General features: G+C 49.0%; 1 protein-coding gene across 1 annotated transcript in view; it reads right to left on the bottom strand.

Annotated features, from left to right (window-relative positions):
* The window catches only part of LOC144506253 (pleckstrin homology-like domain family B member 2), a 193,067-nt gene that overhangs the window by 73,214 nt on the left and 97,577 nt on the right, over positions 1-22,276 (bottom strand). Inside the window, exons 6-7 of the mRNA XM_078232114.1 lie at positions 9,504-9,626; positions 6,491-7,821 (exon numbers count right to left, since the gene is read on the bottom strand). Of these exons, the coding sequence (XP_078088240.1) occupies positions 6,491-7,821; positions 9,504-9,626 (1,454 nt within the window). The remainder of the gene's footprint in view (positions 1-6,490; positions 7,822-9,503; positions 9,627-22,276) is intronic.

Genomic DNA, 22,276 nt, shown 5'->3' with positions numbered 1-22,276 from the left:
GCTGAATGTCGATGACTGCTGAAGTGTTCCCCAACAGGAAGAGAATACTCTTGCCTGGTGATTGTCGAGCAGTGTTCATTCATTCGTTGCCGTAGCATCTGCATGGTCTCCCCAATGTACCATGCCTCGGGACACCCTTTCCTGCAGCGTATCAGGTAGACATCGTTGGCCGAGTTGCAAGAGTATGTACCGTATACCTGGTGGATGGTGTTCTCACGTGAGATGATGGCATCCTTGTCGATGATCCAGCACGTCTTGCAGAGAGGTTGCTGTGGCAGGTTTGTGTGGTGTCGTGGTCACTGTTCTCCTGAAGGCTGGGTAGTTTGCTGTGGACAATGATCTGTTTGAGGTTGTGCGGTTGTTTGAAGGCAAGAAGTGGGGGTGTGGGGATGGCCTTGGCGAGATGTTCGTCTTCATCGATAACAGCCGAGGGCTCAATTTCTGCCCCAACACCAAAATAGACCCCATCAGTCTCGCAGCAGACACCGAGGAATTCATCAGGCGAATGAGGCTACGGGAGATCTTCCACAAACCCCAAGAGGCCAACAGTGAACATAATGAGACAGCCAATGAACCGGAACAGCCGGCAGAGAGATCTGCAGTGCAGAAACCGAAGAGGAAAGAGTTGAATCGGACTCCTCCGGAAGGCCGCTGCCCTCGACACGACATGTATGCCCAAGCCGTCAGGAGGTGCGTCAATGCCAGATTCATCAGCCGCACTCACAAGACAGCCCCGAACATCACCCAAGCACAACGCAACGCTATCTGCACTCTCAAGACCAACCGCAACATTGTCATCAAAATGGCAGACAAAGGAGGGGCCATCGTCATACTGAACAGAATGGATTACTGCAAAGAAGTGTACCAACAACTGAACAATGAGGAATACTACAGACAGTTACCCGCAGATCCAACCAAAGAACACACCCGTCAACTCAACAGGCTGATCAAGACCTTTGATCCGGACCTTCAGAGCACCCTCCGTGCTCTCATCCCACGTACTCCCCGCGTTGGAGATCTCTACGGCCAACACACCCAGCCGTCCCATCGTATTGGGCAATGGGACCCTGTACGAGAATCTCTCCGGCTACGTCGAGGACATCCTGAAACTCATTGTACAAAGAACCCCCAGCTTTTGTTGCGACACTACGGACTTCCTACAGAAACTCAGCAAACATGGAGCAGTTGAACCAGGAGCACTCCTTGTCACAATGGATGTCTCGGCACTCTACACCAGCGTCCCCCACAACGATGGCATTGCTGCAACTGCCTCAGTACTCAATGTCGACTACTGCCAGTTTCCAGATGCAATTTTACAACTCATCCGCTTCATCCTGAACCACAATGTCTTCACCTTCAACAACCAGTTCTTCATCCAGACACACGGAACAGCCATGGGGACCAAATTCGCACCTCAATATGCCAACATCTTCATGCACAGGTTCGAACAAGACCTCTTCACCGCACAGGACCTTCAACCGACGCTATACACTAGATACATCGATGACATTTTCTTCCTTTGGACTCATGGTGAACAATCACTGAAACAACTATATGATGACATCAACAAGTTCCATCCCACCATCAGACTCACCGTGGACTACTCTCCGGAATCGGTTGCATTCTTGGACACACGCATCTCCATTAAGGACGGTCACCTCAGCACCTCACTGTACCGCAAGCCCACAGATAACCTCACGATGCTCCACTTCTCCAGCTTCCACCCTAAACACGTTAAAGAAGCCATCCCCTACGGACATGCCCTCCGTATACACAGGATCTGCTCAGTTGAGGAGGATCGCAACAGACACCTCCAGATGCTGAAAGATGCCCTCAATAGAACAGGATATGGCGCTCGACTCATCAATCGACAGTTCCGACACGCCACAGCTAAAAACCGCACCGACCCCCTCAGAAAACAAACACGGGACACGGCAAACAGTGTACCCTTCGTCGTCCAGTACTTCCCCGGAGCGGAGAAGCTACAACATCTTCTCCGGAGCCTTCAACATGTCATTGATGAAGACGAACATCTCACCAAGGTCATCCCCACACCCCCACTTCTTGCCTTCAAACAACCACACAACCTCAAACAGACCATTGTCCGCAGCAAACTACCCAGCCTTCAGGAGAACAGTGACCACAACACCACACAACCCTGCCACAGCAACCTCTGCAAGATGTGCTGGATCATCGACACGGATGCCATCATCTCACGTGAGAACACCACCCACCAGGTACACGGTACCTACTCTTGCAACTCGGCCAACGTTGTCTACCTGATACGCTGCAGGAAAGGATGTCCCAAGGCATGGTACATTGGGGAAACTATGCAGACGGTACGACAATGGATGAATGAACACCGCTCGACAATTACCAGGCAAGAGTGTTCTCTTCCTGTTGGGGAACACTTCAGCAGTCACGGGCATTCGGCCTCTGATCTTCGGGTAAGCGTTCTCCAAGGCGGCCTTCACGACGCATGACAACGCAGAATCGCTGAGCAGAGACTGATAGCCAAGTTCCGCACACATGAGTACGGCCTCAACCGGGATCTTGGGTTCATGTCACACTATCTGTAACCCCCATGACTTGCCTGGGCTTGCAAAATCTTACTAACTGTCCTGTCTGGACACAATACACATCTCCTTAACCTGTGCTTAACCCTCTCTCCACTTACATTGTCCGTACCTTTAAGACTTGATTACCTGTAAAGACTCGCATTCCAACCATTATTTTGTAAATTGAGTTTGTGTCTTTATATGCCCTGTTTGTGAACAGAACTCCCACTCACCTGACGAAGGGGCAGCGCTCCGAAAACGTATGGTATTTGCTACCAAATAAACCTGTTGGACTTTAACCTGGTGTTGAGAGACTTCTTACTGTACAATTGAAGCACAGCCTCCCCACTTTTGTAGTCAATTCCCCTCGCAATAAATTATCACATTCCATTGGCTTTCCTAATTACTTCCTGTACCTACATATTAAGCTTTTGTGATTCATGCACAAGTACACCCAGACCTCTGAATCTCAGAGCTACACAATCTGATACCATTTAGGTAATTCGCTTCTTTTTATTCTTTCTGCCAAAATGGACAATGTTACATTTGCCCACCTTATACACCATTTGTCAGAGTTTTCTCCCATCACTTAACCTGTGTCCCTTTGTAGCCTCCTTGTGTGCTCTTCACACTTTACTTTCCTACCCATCTGTGTGCTTTCAGCAAATTTACAACCATACCTTCAGTCCCTTCATCCAAGTCATTTATAAAATTTGTAAAATATTGAGGCCCTAGCTCTGATCCCTGTGGCACACCACTTGTCACATCCTGCCTACTAGAAAAAGATTCATTTATGCCAAGTATGTATCCTGTTAGCTAGCCAATCTTCAATCCATGTCAATATGTTACTGCCTTGTCCTGCAATTAGAGGGCCTGTGCACCACAACCACAAGTGAATTCTTGCCTTTATACTTTATCATTTCAACCCAAACTACTTCTCCATTCAGGTTTTCTGAACTTAGGTCATTCCTCTCTAATGTGCTAATACCATAATTACTTAACAGAGCCACCCCTCCACCTTTTCCCAACTTCTTGTCCTTTCGAAATGTCATATACCCTTCAATAATCAGGTCTCAATCTATGTCTTACTGTAGCCATGTCTCTGTGATAGCTATCAGGTTGTACTTATTAACTTCTATTAGCATTATCACATTGTATTTATTAACTTCTATTTCAGCTATCGCTTTGTCTGTTTGCTACATGCATTCAGATACATAGCCTTTAGTTTTATCCTTTTATTATTTTTGTAGCATCCAGCCTTTTCCACTGATTTAATCTTAAATTTATGCTCTCTGTCCCTTCCTTTCATGGTCAGTTTATCATTTCCCATTTTTGTACCTTTCTCTATTGCCTTGCCTCTACTCTTCCGTTTACCACATTTTCCAAAATTTTGATTCCTTGCCCGCAACATTCAGTTTAAAACTCTCTCTACTTCCCTAGTTAGGTGGCTCATAGGACATCAGCCCCAGCACGGATCAGGTGTAAACCACCCCAGTGGTACAGATTCTACTTTTCCCAGTACTGCTGCCAGTGTCCAAGAACTGGTACACACTTCTCCCACCAGCCATTCTGTTTTCTAATATTATTTGTCCAATTCCAGTGGCTCAGGTAATAATCCAGAAACTGGTACCTTTGAGTTTCTGTTTCTTCATTTGGAAAGCAAAGTTCACTGTCACAATATTTACAAACACCTTCAGAGGACCTTTCTCCAGGGATATAGACTCTATCCCCCCCGCCATATTGTTCATGCTCTAGCATGCCTTCTCACTTCTAAAAGTGTGTGACAGGCAGAAACAGCATCTTCCAAACTCACTACCACTTCCATCGAGGACAAGGGCAGCAGATACTCGGGAACCCACTTGGAGGTTCCCCTCCAAGTCACTCATCATTTTGACTTGGAAATATATCACCGTTCCTTCACTGTCCCTGGGTCAAAATCCTGGAACTCCCTCCCTAACAGCATTAAAGTAAAGTTTATTTATTAGTCACAAGCAGGCTTACATTCACGTTGGAATGAAGTTACTATAAAAATCCCCTAGTCGCCACACTCTGGCGCCTGTTCACGTACACTGAGGGAGAATTTAGCATGGCCAATGCACCTAACCGGCACATTTTTGGACTGTGGGAGGACACCGGAGCACCCGGAGGAAACCCACGCAGACACGGGGAGAATGTGCAAACTCCACACAGACAGTGACCCAAGCCGGGAATTGCACCAGCGTTCCTGGAGCTGTGAGGCAGCAGTGCTAACCACTGTGCCACCATGCCACCCTCTGTGGGTGTACCTACACCTCAGGGAACGCAGTGGTTCAAGAAGGCAGTTCACCACCATCTTCTCAAGGGCAATTAGGGTTGGGCAATAAATGCTGACCTTGCTAGTGACACCCACATTTCATAAATTGGTAAATGCTTAAAAAAACCCACAAGATGATTACAGTCTCTCTATTTCCTGCACTGGATAACCACCAATATATGTTCACATGATGACATGTTAATTACTGTAAGGGCTCGAATCATGGAATTAGCAGTAGGATGCCACAAGAGAGATGGTTGAAATGTGGAAATAAAAAGGAGCAAAGGGAAGTTCTCTGATACAACGCTGCTCTTTTCCACTTCCACATAGTCACCACTCTGAGTGCATGCGCTCGTACTCTCTTTCTCTCTCACAGAGATACATACATTCCCCCACACTTGGATAAGGATGATGGTCATGCTGAAATACAGGATGTGGATGTGATTGGTTTCATCTTGGGACACTTGTGGCCAACAGACAATCTCTACATTATAAAAATCTACAAGGACATGGTTCAGGAAAAACAGGGTGGAGATAGATATTGATCAGGAATGGAATCAACTATAAGCAGGATGGATTAGGAGGAGAAAGGATGAATGGATTCAGAGTGTGAAGGGCATCAATCAGGAGCAGAAGGGGGTGATTGACTGGGAGAGGACTGATCAGTAGGGGGAGAGGAGGAATCGCTTACAGGGTAATGGGGGTGGTATATATTGATTGGGATAGAGCAGCGTAAGTTGGCAGTGTCTCCTGTGGAGTTAAATGAAAGACTCCTGCATCTCCCAATGTCACTGAGGATTTTAAACACCTTGTATCTTGCAGCTAATGGCAGTTCCTTTAAGGCCAGCATGCTAGGCCACAGGTCTTGGGCCCACCGTTTGTTTAGGGAGGCTTCAATTAGACTGTAGGCCCCTATAGACATCCAGAATGTTCCTAGTGCCTGTTTTAGACAGGACCACTGAACACCTCTGCATTTACCAACGTGGTGGGCAACATACCTCAGCCATGGAAAACCCAGCTGCCATTGTGGACACTTTGGGCCTATTTCAGGCCTTTGGAATGATCAGTTTTATCAGATTCCTAGAGCACTACTTGAAATGATAATAATGATCTTTTTGTAGCATCTCCAGTAAACCTAGGAGCCACATAAATGTTGTGAATTCCTTCAATAAAGGGCTGAGAGGAAATGAAAACCAAGGTCAGCTGATGCACAAGGAGTAACCTTGACAAGTTTAAAACTCAATCACTTTTTAATCATTTCCCACCCTAATTCCCCTTGAGGTGGTGGTAGTGAGCTGCCTTCTCGAACTGTTGCAGTGCTGTGATGTAGGTACACCCACAGTGCTGATAGCTATTGTGACCCCGTGCCAATAATTCAGTCAGGGCACTGATGGAACATACTAGAAGTTCACAAATCTCAACTTCTGTTTGAGCCTCCTTCGACTGCAGTGCTCTCACTCACTCACTCAATCTGAGGGTAAAATCTGTCACTAGATTGTGTGCCTACTAGTCAACGGGTGTCTGGACTCTGCCTGAACCCATAATGAAAAGTCCATCAGCAAATTGTCAAGGGTCCGTCCAGTTAATCGCCTCAAACTGCAGGACAACAATGCCATTGCTTCTGGGCCTCTCTACTCACCAGACGCTCCATTTCCTGTTCACGGAGTCTCTCTTCCTTTTGACGTTGATGATAACCCCTTAAATCTTCCTCGTTGCCCCCAATCGAGCTGATGCTGTTGGTGCGCTTGCGGAACACAGGAGAAGCCGACCGCTGTCCCAGGGACATCAGTTTACCCCCGTCAGCGGTGTGGGGCTCCAGGGGGCTGCCGAGACTACTCCGACTCCAGAAGACCTGGTCGATGCCGTCAACAGTGAAGTCTCCCCTTCCATTCTGATACTCCTTCCTCCTGGGATCGAGGATAAATGGACTATCTCTGCCGTGCAAATGGGGCGAAGTTAGGGAGATCTTCTGAGCAACCCTCGAACTTTCTGTAACATGATGTTCCTCATGGCCTTCCGCTGCATTACCCGAATACGGTGACACTGTCTGGTTTGTGTGTATGTAATGAGCTTCTTTCATCGGTAGAGGGAAGTACCTTGGACCCAAATCCCTAGATTCATCCGAGGCGTTTCTCAGTTTAAAACAATCGCCAGACTGAATGGACGCAAATGGAACCAGTTGGTTGTCTCCAGGCTTGTGTAGTCTCGGGAGGGAGCGACTGTGCACTCCCATTTGCCGGAGGCAACTCCCGGATGCTTCCCTGGCCCGGGAACCAGATGCAAAAGCCCCTTCACCAATGGCGATCCTACCCCGAGCAGAGGGGCAATAATCAATGGGGTTGCACGACAGATACAACTTGCGAGCCAGCCTTGGGCTCGATGGCATGCTGGCCGACTCCTTGCCACGGTTTGCAGTGGCCCGGACTGACCCAAGGCCCAAACAGGTGCTTTCCGGCAATGTTGTGTCATCCCATGCGCCCCGTTTGGAGGGGCTTTCTATGAAGGGGCTCCCATAAGCAAGGCTCTGAGCTCTCGAACCATTCCACAGCTCCTGTCTCCTCCCCCAGTAGACGTCATAGGGGGAGGAAGCCATGGGTGATGGGGGACTCTGTGGAGGAGTTGGTGAGCCCGCCAGCTGAACCGCCGACCTGACGGGAAAGAACCTCTGGAAACCACTGCTGGCTGGTCTGTCCGCTGCGGTGGGAGAGAACTGAGGGTAAAATGGTGGCGGTGTGGCATTGCGACTGGTCAGCACTCTGGGCGTGAATTGCCTTCCTTCAGTGGGTGAGATCTCTGTGGGGCTCCAGGCCCTCCCATCGGTCCGTGGGATATATCGACTCATTTTCATCAGGTTAACCACATTCTGCATGGCGTTGTCATCTGCGTAGCCATGGCAACTCGATTCCAATCCAAACTGTGTGGAGATGGGGCTCTGGGTTGCTGCCTGGTATTCTCTGATGTTGGGAAAATCTGTCAGAAATAATATAAGAATTAGACCAGATTTGTTTGAGTTCTTGCCCCCAGGGAGCGCTGGCTGGGGAGTCATTGTGATACTCCCGTGGACTACAGATTATTGCTGGGAATGCAGGATTTACACTGTGATATTTAGATAGTGAAAACTACGAAATGCTAGTGTGAACAGTACTTTGCAAGGAATATGAAAATCAACAGTAAAATATTTCCACTCAAGACAGAGATGTGGAGGAATTTCTTCTCTGAGGATTTGAGGTTGGATCATTGAACATATTCAAGGCTAAATTCGGTAGATATTTGACAGACAAGGGAGCTCAGGGCTATGGGGGCCAGGAAAATCGAGTTAAGGCCACAATTGTATCAAATGACAGAACAGGTTAGATGGACCGAATGGCCTAATCCTGCTCCTGATGATCTTATGACCTTATTTAAAACAGACAATGGCGACTCTGAATGACAAGATATCTTAAATAACTATTTTGTGTCAATATTCACAGGTAGAAGTCAACATGCAAAACATCCCGAGGAAATTAATATTAACTGAACAAAATAACACATTAGCAGCACTAAAGAGTCGCAAACCTCAGGAGCCAATGGTTTCAATTCCATGGTTTACCAAACATAGGGAAAACATTGTTGATATCCAAACTCTAATCTGCCAAAGTTCTCTCGAGTCAGGAAGTGTTTCTTTAGATTGCAAAATTTCTTTAAAAAAGGTGAGGGGGAGGTGGGAGGAAACCAGGGATTTATAGATCAGTTAGCCTAACATCTGCTGCCGGGTAATTATGAGAATCTTTAATTAAGGATAGAGTGACAAAACACTTTGATAATTTCAGCTGATCAGGGGAGCGAGCGCGGATTTATAAAGGGTGATCATTGCCTGATGAACCTTCTGAGGAGATTGAACAGGGGTTTGTCTATGATTTCCAGAAGGCATTTGATAAAATCCCTCAGAACAGACTGTTAGTTAACATTGAAACCCATGGAATTGAAGGGGAATTATTGTTAGGAAATTGGCTGGGTAACAGGAAACGGAGAGTAAAGTTAATGGGCAGGTTCGTCATGTTTTCTGGACCCACGCTGGTTGGTGAAGTTAAATCTGAGACACAGCAGCTTTCTTTGCTGGAGAGAGTTTGACTTAGTTCGCAGTCAACTCTATTTTCCCACCAGTGTCCCAGCCATCCCCACCTGAAGATGCAGCATGTGGAACACAGCATCTCAGACACTGAAAATAAACAGAGCAATCCTGTAAGCACGGACAGACAACTCGCCCAACCTCCCTCCTCGGCCTTTTGGCTAAGATCAAGTGTGGTGTGGTCGGCAGCCCATGGTCGGCCGCACTTGGTTGAGGTCATTGGGTTACACTGGGGCTTCATATGTTTCATATGAAGCAATTTTTTAAAGCGGCATCTCGGCCTTTTGGCTAAGATGCAAATGAGCTCAAGTCTTGGAGGAGGAACCTCCCCCTTCTCCAATCAGCTTGGCTCATGTAGATCAGGCCCAGGACGGGGTGGTTTGGTCGCCCGCCCTGTCTTGTCAGCCTGGATCTGAAATGTCTCAACTTGTTGAGACTCTGAATTGGATTTGATTTGATTGAATTGGAAAAGTATTTTTAAAAAGTCGCCCAACCTCCCAGAACACCATGATAGGCCCCAAAATATTCACATCCCGTCTCCTACCTGGAACCAAGGTGGGTGAGGAGATTAAGATCTCATTGTCGGGCTTCATATTCTTTATCCGTCTGGCTTCGGTGGGATGATTGAATCGAAAGTAGTTTGATTGGCCCAGGCACAGAATACAACCTGCAGTAAACAAATACAACAGTGTCATCACTTTTTCTGTTTTGGAGCTCCTCCTTTCCGGAGACACCTACCCCATTTCTGACTGACATGTGACAAGCAATAATATGATTATGAATCTGCACCAGATTGCAGGGCCAAAGCTGCCATGACAGTTCTCCCCGGTGGGGGGGGGGGGGGGGGGGGGGGGGGGGTAGCTGAAGGGTGCCACCCCTGGCCAACTGTGGTAGTGGTGTAAATCGGGCAGGCAGTCGCAGAGGAGTGACAGATCTCTCCCATCACATCGGGCCTTCTCCGTGCTCTACAATGAGGAAAGGGGGAGCAGGAAACTGGGGACACTTCCTTTAATATTAATTGGAGGCACAATCATCCAGCATTGGGATATGACAGGATTTCAAATGGAAATCTTGCCAGTGTGGCCAAGGTGGTGAAAGTGGCAGGTGGACAGACAAATAGAAAACATACACCCAGTTATATGAACACCCAGATTTATCAACGCGCACACGCCCAGACACAGCCTGCAATGGGACCGCGATAGATTGAGTGAGTGGACAAAATGTGGCAGGTGGAATTCAATATGCAAAAGTAATACGTTATCCACTGGTGTCCAAGAAAGAGCAATCAACAATAGAGTCAGAACTATACAAAAGGAGGCCATTCAGCCCATTGCTTGCATGTCATCTCCCTGAGAGCAATCCACTCTATAAGCTCTGCTTTCCCTCTTATTTCTTTTTGAAATTGATCATCTCCACTTCCACAGCCTCATGGGCACCAGGTCATTACCACTCACTGTGTAAAAATGGAATTCCTCATATTCCCACCAACTATATCTCTTGCCCAAAACCTTCGCTCTATGTCTCTGGGTCCTTGTACCATTAGTTAACGGAAACAGCTTTTCTTTGCCTATCTTTTCTAAACCTGCCATAATCTTGAACACCTCAACCAAATCTCCCCTCCATCTCCTGAACTCCAAGGAGAACATCCCCAGCTTCTCCAACCATAACCTCGTAGATAAAATCCCTCATTCCTGCTCATAATATAGTAAATCTCCTCTGCACCCTCTCGAGGACCCTCACATCTTTCTTAATATGTGGCGACCAGAATTGGACACACTACTCTCGTTCGAGTCTAACCGGAGCTTTATAAACGTACAGGATATCTTACTTTGTACTCAACACCTCTAATTGTGATCTCTCTCAATATTTTCCACCACCTTTAAAGTCCTATTCACATGCGCTCTCAGTTCCCTCTGTATCTGTACACTCTTTGGACTGTGCCTTTATATCGAGATTGCCTCCCCCATCCCTCACCTTACATTTCTCAACTAGATTGCATCTGCCACTTGCCTGCCCATCTATTTATATGCCGTTACAGTCAATTTGGTATCATCCTTACTGTGTGCCAATCCTCCGAGTCTGGAATATTTACTCTGAACTTCCAGTATCCATGTCATTTATGTATATCAGGAAAAGCAGCAGTGCCAGTGTGAACTTCACTGTCTCCTATCTTTCTCCCAGTGTAATCTCTAAATGGTCCAAATACATAAATAATTACAAAGGCTCAGGGAATGTGGACTTTCATCGCAGGACAGCGCGGAAGCAATGGGATGAATGTTTTGTAACCTCTCAACAAAGCTCTGCTTGGACCCACATCTGGAATATTGTACTCCATTCTGACACCAACCTCAGGAAGGGTCAAGTGAAAAACGAACAAAGAACAGTACAGCACAGGAAACAGGCCCTTCGGCCCTCCAAGCCTGTGCCGCTCCTTGGTCCAACTAGACCAATCGTTTGTATCCCTCCATTCCCAGGCTGCTCATCTGACTATCCAGGTAAGTCTTAAACGATGCCAGCGTGTCTGCCTCCACCACCCTACCTGGCAGCGCATTCCAGGCCCCCACCACCCTCTGTGTAAAAAACATCCCTCTGATATCTGAGTTATACTTCGCCCCTCTCACCTTGAGCCTGTGACCCCTCGTGATCGTCACTTCTGATCTGGGAAAAAGCTTCCCACCGTTCACGCTATCTATCCCCTTCATAATCTTCACCTCTATTAGATCTCCCCTCATTCTCCGTCTTTCCAGGGAAAACAAGCCCAGTTTACCCAATCTCTCCTCATAGCTGAGACAGACCTTGAAAGGGTGCAGCGGATGAATATCACAACTAAAAAGGTTAAATTATGTGAACCGGTTGACAGTCAAAGACTCAGGAATCATAGAATCATACAGCGCAGAAGAGGCCCTTTGGCCCATCGAGTCTGCACTGACACAGGAACGATTAAACTGTGGTGTTTTAAGATGATTAGTGGGTTTGTTTAGGTGGATGGAGAGAGAAATGATTTCCACCTGGGCTGGGGTTCCAGAACAAGGGGTGTCACCTTCCAATGAGAGCAAGATTATTCATGGATGTCGCCAGGAGGTCGTGGTTCACACACCGGGGAGTGGAAATCCGGAATTTTCTTCCCGCAGAGAATTGCGTTGACTGGCCAATTGAATTTGTCAAGACTGAGATTTTCATTCGGCAAGACTATCGACCGATATGAAGCTAATGAGGGAGAATGGAACTCAGATATAGATTCATCCTGAGCCAACATAGTGGCTGAATGGCCTCCTCCTGTCATAGAGTCAAAGAGGTATACAATGCAGAAAAAGAACCTTTGGCCCACTGCACCTATGCCAGTCAACGACAAACCACCTAACTATTTTAATCCCATTTTTCAGAATTCGTTCGTAACCTTGAATGACTTATTCTATGTTACAGGCACAAGGTTTGATTTGATTTGATCATTGTGAAGTGCTTCAAAACGTTAGTCATGGCATGAATCACATCCAGCCTCCCGGACTACCTGGATCCACTACAGTTTGCCTACCACCACAACAGGTCCACAGCGGACGCCATTTCTCTGGCCGTGCACTCAACCCTGGAACACCTAGGTAACAAGGACATCTATGTCAGACTACTATTTATTGACTACAGCTCAGCCTTCAACACCATTATTCCCACGAAACTCATCTCCAAACTCTGTGGCCTGGGCCTCGGCACCTCCCTCTGCAACTGGATCCTGAACTTCCTAACGCACAGACCACAATCAGCAAGGATAGGCAACAACACCTCCTCCATGATCATCCTCAACACCAGTGCCCCACAAGGCTGTGTTCTCAGCCCCCTACTATACTCCTTATACACCTATGACTGTGTGGCCAAATTCCCCTCCAATTCAATTTTCAAGTTTGCTGACGACACCACCGTAGTGGGTCGGATCTCAAACAATGATGAGACAGAGTACAGGAATGAGATAGAGAATCTGGTGAACTGGTGTGAAGACACTAATCTCTCCCTCAATGTCAACAAAATTAAGGAGATTGTTATCGACTTCAGGAAGCATAAAGGAGAACATGCCCCTGCCTACATCAATGGGGACGAAGTAGAAAGGGTTGAGAGCTTCAGGTTTTTAGGTGTCCAGATCACCAACAACCTGTCCTGGTCCCCCCATGCTGACACTATAGTTAAGAAAGCCCACCAATGCCTCGACTTTCTCAGAAGACTAAGGAAATTTGGCATGTCAGCTACGACTCTCACCAACTTTTACAGATGCACCATAGAAAGCATTCTTTCTGGTTGTATCACAGCTTGGTATGGCTCCTGCTCTGCCCAAGACCACAAGGAACTACAAAAGGTCGTGAATGTAGCCCAATCCATCACACAAACCAGCCTCCCATCCATTGACACTGTCTACACTTCCCACTGCCTCGGCAAAGCAGCCAGCATAATTAAGGACCCCATGCACCCTGGACATTCTCTCTTCCACCTTCTTCCTTCGGGAAAAAGATACAAAAGTCTGAGGTCACGTACTAACCGACTCAAGAACAGCTTCTTTCCTGCTGCTGTCAGACTATTGAATGGACCTACCTTGCATTAAGTTGATCTTTCTCTACACCCTAGCTAAGACTGTAACACTACATTCTGCACTCTCTCGTTTCCTTCTCTATGAACGGCATGTGTTGTCTGTATAGCGCATAAGAAACAATACTTTTCACTATGTTAATGCATGTGACAATAATAAATCAAATCAAATCTATCTATTCTGTATTTCTTTCATTCAGTGCCTTTGTTTTCACAGCCTTCTGCGTTACAGAATTCCACAGGTTCACCACCTTCTGAGTGAAGAAATTTCTCCTCATCTCAGTCCTAAATGGCCTACCCTTTATCCCGAGACTGTAATCCCTTGTTCTAGACCCTCCCAGCCAGAGAAAATGTCCAGTCCTGTCAGAGTTTCATACGTTTCAAGGAGATCCCCTCACATTCCTCTAAACCCCAGTGGGGCTTACAACACCCCTCGATTAATGGCCGTTATTAATCAAGCTCCTGCATGCTGACTGTTAATGGAAATTTTTACCTTCTGTTTCTACTTGTCAGAGGCAGGCAACAATCCTGTTCTTCAAATCTCTTCAAATGACCAGGACAGGAACAGAATTGCTGTGTCATCAAGACTTCGCCACAGAACCTTTGTCAGAAAGGCTTATTATTCATGCACACAGCTCCAAACATCTGGAAAGCATTCAATCCTTAGACGTGCCAGATGCTCACTCACATTCTGTTCACCAAGATTCCTTTTAAACTGCAATTCTTTTTGTTTTGTTTGAAGCGCCATCCTTTGCGATCTGCACAAAAGCCAGCACGCAAAGGCAAGCAAATTCCACAGATGTCTCATTGCCCACACATTTCCCAAAACAGACTGGGAGCTTCAAGCAGGAAGGCGGCAATTGTTAGGTGGGAGGACGGATGGGGGGCGGGAGATCGTGAAATCCTATCCATCACCATATTTGGTCAAAGGCAAAGGAAAACATTATGAATGCAACTCTGGAATGAATCCCTCCTTCAACTCTCCAATCAGAACAATTATTTTCTGCTTCAGAAACACTGGTCCCGTACTCGCTGCCAAATGACACGGGCTTTAATGGCCGTTATTAATCTGCAAATCAGTCAGCATCTTGTGAGGAGGAAGAGAAGATCCATGAAGTACAAATGGCCGCAAGTTTCCAGCCTATTTGATTTAGCTTTGCAAAAATGCTTACCACCAAGTTAGAGCCAGTACTTAGTGACATGAGTACCCTTCTAATGACAAGGTTTATGTTCCGACAAATGCCATTCTCCAGCAAAGTGAACAACCATTTCAACTGCGGAGTCTCATTCCTATTATCAGATATCATTTTTAAACTTTTCATTTCTTCCTGAATCCCAGTATTTCTCTATTTCATTTTCTGTATCTGCTTTGCCTTGAATTCACCCTATCGCCACCTCGGTCTTTCTATCCCCTCATTGGCAATGGGGAAACCTTGCTGAAAGGGAGACATGTTGCTAAAGCTTTTAGAACAATAGAATCCCTACTGTGCAGGAGGCCAGTTGGCCCATCGAGTCTGCACCAACTCTCTGAAAGAGCATCCAAAACCTTGCCCCCTCCCAGCTCCGTAATCCTGTGCATTTACCATGGCCAATCCACCTAACCTGCACATCTTGGGGTGTGGGAGGAAACCAGAGCACCCAGAGGAAATCCACACAGACACGGGGAGCACTTCCAAACTCCATACTGACAGTGACCGTGTCATCCATTTTTCATCTTGCACTCATCTGGACAAACACAAGAATACCAAACTTCATTCAATCACAGCAATTTATACGACAGGAGAAAAGCTTGGTTGGCAAGTCGCAGAGACTGCTGGTCTGAGATGTCTAGATGCTACCTCTGTCCTTGCTGTGCTGCTATCAGCCACAGCACTTCCAGCAACCTACAAAGCAACATTCCAAACTTAAGGGGACAGGAAAAAATCTAACCAATTGAGCATGCTCCATAGATGAGCTAACTCCATTTAATTCTGGGCCAACGAGGGGTGATAACTAACAAGGGAAACAAACAAAAACTCTTAAACTCTTCTGGGCAGCACGGTGGCACAGTGGTTAGCACTGCTGCCTCACAGCGCCAGGGACCCAGGTTCAATTCTGGCCTCGGGTCACTATTTGTGTGGAGTTTGCATATTCTCCCCGTCTGCGTGGGTTTCCTCCGGGTGCTCCGGTTTCCTCCCACAGTCCAAAGATGTGCGGGTTAGGTTGATTGGCCATGCTAAATTGGTACAGAAGGTGAAGTCACATGGGATCACAGGTGAGCTGGCAAGGTGGATACAAAACTGGCTCAGTCATAGAAGACAGAGGGTAGCAGTGGAAGGGTGCGTTTCTGAATGGAGGGCTGTGACAAGTGGCATTTCTCAGGGATCAGTGCTTGGACCTTTGCTGTCTGTAATATTTGGAGGAAAATGTAACTGGTTTGATTAGTAAGTTTGCGGACGACACAAAGGTTGTACAAGAGGATACAGCAGGATATAGATCGGTTGAAGACTTGGGTGGAGAGATGGCAGATGGAGTTTAATCCGGACAAATGTGAGGTAATGCATTTTGGAAGGTCTAATACAGATAGAAATATACAGTAAATGGCAGAACCCTTAAGAATATTGATAGGCAGAGGGATCTGGGTGTACAGGTACACAGGTCACTGAAAGTGGCAACGCAGGTGGAGAAGGAAGTCAAGAAAGCATATGGCATGCTTGCCTTCACTGGCCGGGACACTGAGTTTAAAAATTAGCAAGTCATGTTGAAGTTTTATAGAACCTTAGTTAGGCCGCACTTGGAGTATAGTGTTCAATTCTGGTTGCCAGAATTGAACACTCCAGAAGGATGTGGAGGTTTTGGAGAGGGTACAGAAAAGATTTACCAGGATGTTGCCTCGTTTGGAGGGCATTAGCTATGAGGAGAGGTTGGAGAAACCTGGTTTGTTCTCACTAGAATGATGGAGGTTGAGGGATGACCTGATAGAAGTCGACAAGATTATGAGGGGCATGAACAGAAGCTTTTTCCCAGGATGGAAGAGTCAATTACTAGGGGGCATAGGTTTAAGGTGCGAGGGGCAAGGTTTAAAGAAGATGTACAGGGCAAGTTTTTTTTACACAGAGGGTGGTGGGTGCCTGGAACTCGCTGCCGGGGGAGGTAGCGGAAGCAGATACGATAGTGACTTTTAAAGGGCGTCTTGATAAATACATGAATAAGATGGGAATGGAGGGATATGGTCCCCGGAAGCGTAGGGGGTTTTAGTTCAGTCGGGCAGCGTGGTCGGTGCAGGCTTGGTGGGCCGACGGGCCTATTCCTGTGCTGTAATTTTCTTTGTTCTTTAAATTGACCCTAGTGTCGGGGGATTAGCTGGACAAATACTGGGGTTACGAGAATAAGGCCTGGGTGGGATTGTGGTCAGTGCAGACTCGATGGGCCGAATAGCCTTCTTCTGCACTGTAGGGATTCTATGGATTCTAATGTAGACTGGAGGTATTCCAGATATCTGGGTTAACACAGAGTGGATGAGCTAAACGGGGTGAATGCCCCTCCTGAATAAAGGAGTTTAGAACCAAATGAAAGGTCAGAGCCCCTTGAGCCCAGTCAGAATTCAGTGAGAAGGTGAAGAAATAGCAGAGTTCCAGAAAACTAATCAAATAACCTTTGATACATTGACACAGCTCGGGGGCAAGTGTTAAGTCTTCAGGACAGTGTACACACAGGTCTTCATCATGTCAACATTTAGTGAATCAAATTCTGTCTGTTCAAATTAACAAGACCAAACTATGTGGCCCCCTGACTCATCCATACCTTTGTTACCTCGAGACTCACCCACTCCGATGCTCTCCTGGTTGCCCTCCCACATTCCACAAACTCAAGGTTATTCAAAGCTCTGCTGTTGGTGTTGTACCCAGAACAAGTCTCCTTTTCTATTACCCATTGTGCTCTCTGACCTACAGTGGCCCCTGGTCAAGAAATGCCTTGATTTTAAAATTCTCTGGCCTTGTTTGCAAATGCCTACACCCTCCTAATCTCCATAAATCTTCTCCAGTCCCTCCAATATATCCGCACTCCCTTAATCCTGTGCATCGCCATTTTGAATCAAGCCACCACTGGTTCAGTTTCCTGGGCCCTGGAATTCCCACCCTACAGCTCTCCTTCACACGTTCCTACTTTCAGACATTCCTTAAAACCTACCCATTTTGATCATCTGACAATATCTCCTTATGTGCATCAGTGTCAGATTTAGTTTCATAACACACCTTAAAGTACCTTGGGATGTTTCGTTAACGTTAGGATGGTATAGAAATACAAGTGGTCATTGTTAATACATAATAATACTAGCACCTAGGGTGGTAAATTACCCCTTAGTGTCAGAGGGACTAGCTAGGATAAATGCATGGGGTTGGGGATAGGGCCTGGGTGGGATTGCGGTCGGCGCAGACTTGATGGGCCAAATGGCCTCTTTCTGCACAGTAGGATTCTATGATCCCTAATTAGCCTTGAGAAGGTGGTGGTGAGCTGCCTTCTTGAACCACTGCAGTCCATGTGGTGTAGGTACACCCACAGTGCTATTAGGGATGGAATTCCAGGATTGTTATTGGACATCAGTCAGTCCATGTGGTGCAGGTACACCCACAGTACTGTTCGTGACGGAGTTCAGGACTTTGACCCAGTGACAGTGAAGGAATGGCGAAATATTTCCAAGTCAGTATGAGTGATTTAGAAGGGAACTTCCAGGCGGTGGTGTTACCATGTCCTTCTAGTGATGGGTTTCAGGAGTCTTGGTGAGTTCCTGCAGTGCATCTTGTAGTTGGTACGCACTGGTGGAGGGATTAAATGTTTATGGTGGTAGATGGGGTGCCAATCAAGTCACTCAGAGAGGTCTGTGAGATGTGACCATGTTGAAGTAAAGGCATTATATCAGATGTGCTGCAAAAACAGTACATCAAACCCAGAGTTCAACTAAACTTGCTTCTTATCTCACTTTGAATCTGTAGAATTAAAACTGTTAAAGTGACCTTTGATAAAGTCAATGTGAAGTTAGATTCAATAAACAGAAGTTCTCCCCCAATGTCCTGGTCAATATTTATCCCTCAAACACCCAGAGGAACAAATCAAATACCGTGCGGCGCCCAATGTTGAAAACAGGTTTTAGGCCAGTTCAGGCCTTCACTGCTTTGTCAGCTAACTCCAGAGAACCAGGGCACTAGGCAGCCTCACCAACAACCCTTAAAGAGACCAACAAGCTAGGAGTTTCCTTATCTGATTGTGGAGCCAGGAGTTTAAAATCACACCTTAAAGTCATAGAGTCACAGAGGTTTACAGCATGGAAACAGGCCCTTCGGCCCAACTTGTCCATGCCGTCTTTTTTTTTAAACCCCTAAACTAACCCCAATTGCCCGCATTTGGCCCACATCCCTCTATATCCATCGTACCCATGTAACTATCCAAATGCTTTTTAAAAGACAAAATTGTACCCGCCTCTACTACTACCTCTGGCAGCTTGTTCCAGACACTCACCACCCTGTGTGTGAAAAAATTGCCCCTCTGGACACTTTTGTATCTCTCCCCTCTCACCTTAAACCGATGCCCTCTAGTTTTAGACTCCCCTATCTTTGGGAAAAGATATTGACTATCTACCTTATCTATGCCCCTCATTATTTTATAGACCTCTATAAGGTCACCCCTCAGCCTCCTACGCTCCAGAGAAAAAAGTCCCAGTCTATCCAGCCTCTCCTTATAACTCAAACCATCAAGTCCCGGTAGCATCCTAGTAAATCTTTTCTGCACTCTTTCTAGTTTAATAATATCCTTTCTATAATAGTGACCAGAATTGCACACAGTATTCCAAGTGTGGCCTTACCAATGTCTTGTACAACTTCAACAAGACATCCCAACTCCTGTATTCAAAGTTCTAACCGATGAAACCAAGCACGCCGAATGCCTTCTTCACTACTCTGTCCACCTACGACTCCACTTTCAAGAAGCTATGAACATGTACCCCTGGATCTCTTTGTTCTTTAACTCTCCCCAACGCCCAACCATTAACTGAATACGTCCTGCCCTGGTTCAAACTACCAAAATGCATCACCTTGCATTTGTCTAAATTAAACTCCATCTGCCATGCGTCAGCCCACTGGTCCAATTGATCAAGATCCCGTTGCAATCGGAGATAACTTTCTTCACTGTCCATGATGCCACCAATCTTGGTGTCATCTACAAACTTACTAATCATGCCTCCTATATTCTCATCCAAATCATTAATATAAATGACAAATAACAGTGGACCCAGCACTGATCCCTGAGGCACACCGCTGGTCACAGGCCTCCAGTTTGAAAAACAACCCTCTACAACCATCCTCTGGCTTCTGTCAAGAAGCTAATTTTATATCCATTTAGGTACCTCACCCTGGATCCCGTGAGATTTAACCTTATGTAACAATCTACCATGTGGTACCTTGTCAAAGGCCAGAGTTTGATCATTTAACACACTGTGGTTTGTGTGATCTTGCTATGCACAAATGTATTTCCAACATTACAGTGACTGCACTGCCAAGTACTTTGTTGACGAGAAAGTGCTCAGAAAAGACGTTACAGAAATTCAAGTTCCTTTGCTAAAAGCTTGGTCAGTCCTCCACTTGTGACAATACGGTGTCCAGTTTTGAATCTCCTCACGTGATATCGTGGCTGATGTTGAGATTTGGAAAGATTGCCAAGTGCCTGTAGATTAATGGGTCTGAAGTTACCCAGATAGACTCAAAGAGCTGGGACTGACTGCACAGTTTAAACAGGCGTAAACTTAAGGATGATCTAACTGAGATTTGTAAAGTGAAGACACTCAATGGTTTATGTATAAATGGGCTTACATTATATCATTCACATCAAGGTTAGAGTTCACGCGGTGGTCCCTTTTCTCAGACAAGACCAGCCTTCTGGAACAGGGCTGTTATGAGTACAATAAAGTTCTGGTTAGGCCACAACTAGAATATTGCATGTCGTTATATGTGTCGGATACTCCAGAGGATGCAGAGGGAGATTTACCAGAATGGGTCCAGGGATGAGGGGTTTTAGCGACAAGGTTAGGGTTGGAGAAGCTGGAGATGTTCTCCTTGGAGTAAAGGAGATCGAGGGGAGATTTGATAGAGGTGTACAAGGTTATATCAGGTTGAGATAAGATAGGCAAAGAAAGGGGGGGGCGGAGCGGGTGGGGAAACAGGCGGGGGCCGGAGGGGGCAGCGGCTGGGGGGGGGAAGCGGGTGTGGGGGAAGCGGGCGGGGGGGTGGAGGGGCGGGGGAGGGAAGCGGGCGGGAGCCGGAAGGGGAGGGAAGTGGGCGGGGACTGGGGAGGGGAGCGGGCGGGGGCCGGGAGGGGAGGGGGGAGGGGAGGGGGCGGGCGGGGGGAGGGGAAGCGGGCGGGCGGGGGGAGGGGAAGCGGGCGGGCGGGGGGAGGGGAAGCGGGCGGGCGGGGGGAGGGGAAGCGGGCGGGCGGGGGGAGGGGAAGCGGGCGGGCGGGGGGAGGGGAAGCGGGCGGGCGGGGGGAGGGGAAGCGGGCGGGCGGGGGGAGGGGAAGCGGGCGGGCGGGGGGAGGGGAAGCGGGCGGGCGGGGGGAGGGGAAGCGGGCGGGCGGGGGGAGGGGAAGCGGGCGGGCGGGGGGAGGGGAAGCGGGCGGGCGGGGGGAGGGGAAGCGGGCGGGCGGGGGGAGGGGAAGCGGGCGGGCGGGGGGAGGGGAAGCGGGCGGGCGGGGGGAGGGGAAGCGGGCGGGCGGGGGGAGGGGAAGCGGGCGGGCGGGGGGAGGGGAAGCGGGCGGGCGGGGGGAGGGGAAGCGGGCGGGCGGGGTTAAGCGGGCGGGCGGGGGGGTAAGCGGGCGGGCGGGCGGGGGTAAGCGGGCGGGGGGTAAGCAGGCGGGCGGGCCGGGGGGTAAGCAGGCGGGCGGGCGGGTAAGCGGGCGGGCGGGGGGGTAAGCGGGCGGGCGGGGGGGTAAGCGGGCGGGCGGGGGGGTAAGCGGGTGGGTAAGCGGGCGGGCGGGGGGTAAGCGGGAGGGCGGGGGGGTAAGCGGGCGGGCGGGGGGTAAGCGGGCGGGCGGGTGGGTAAGCGGGCGGGCGGGTGGGTAAGCGGGCGGGCGGTGGGTAAGCGGGCGGGCGGGGGGGAAACGGGCGGGCGGGGGGGGAAACGGGCGGGCGGGGGGGGAAACGGGCGGGCGGGGGGGAAACGGGCGGGCGGGGGGGGAAACGGGCGGGCGGGGGGGGAAACGGGCGGGCGGGGGGGGAAACGGGCGGGCGGGGGGGAAACGGGCGGGCGGGCGGGGGGGAAGCGGGCGGGCGGGGGGGGAAGCGGGCGGGCGGGGGGGGAAGCGGGCGGGCGGGGAAGCGGGCGGGCGGGAAGGGGGAAGCGGGCGGGCGGGGGGGGAAGTGGGCGAGTGCTGGGGTGGGGAAGCGGAAGCGGGCTGGGGGATGGAGGCGTGCGGAGGCCGGGGGGGGAGCAGGCAGCAGCCGGTGGAAGAGGGCCGGTGGGGGGGGGGTGGGGAGGGCGGGGTCCGGGGGGCAAGAGGGCAGAGGGGGGGGGGTGTGGGGGGGAAGAGAGCCGGGGGGGACCGGGGCTGGGGGGGAAGAGAACCTGGGCCGAGAGCCAGAGGGCAGGGGGTGGCAGAGGGCCGGGGGGGATAGAGGGTGGGGGGGAGATAGAGGGAGGGGGGAGAGCCGGGCCGGGTGGGTAGCGGGGGGGGGGGGGGGGGGGGGATGGGGGCGGGGGGGGGGGGGAGCGGGGGCGGGGGGGGTAG

The sequence above is a fragment of the Mustelus asterias genome, chromosome 17 (genome assembly GCF_964213995.1).
Source record: "Mustelus asterias chromosome 17, sMusAst1.hap1.1, whole genome shotgun sequence".
Lineage (NCBI taxonomy): Eukaryota > Metazoa > Chordata > Chondrichthyes > Carcharhiniformes > Triakidae > Mustelus > Mustelus asterias.
The sequence above is the reverse complement of the archived record's forward strand: the minus strand, read 5'-3'. Positions and strand labels throughout refer to the sequence as shown.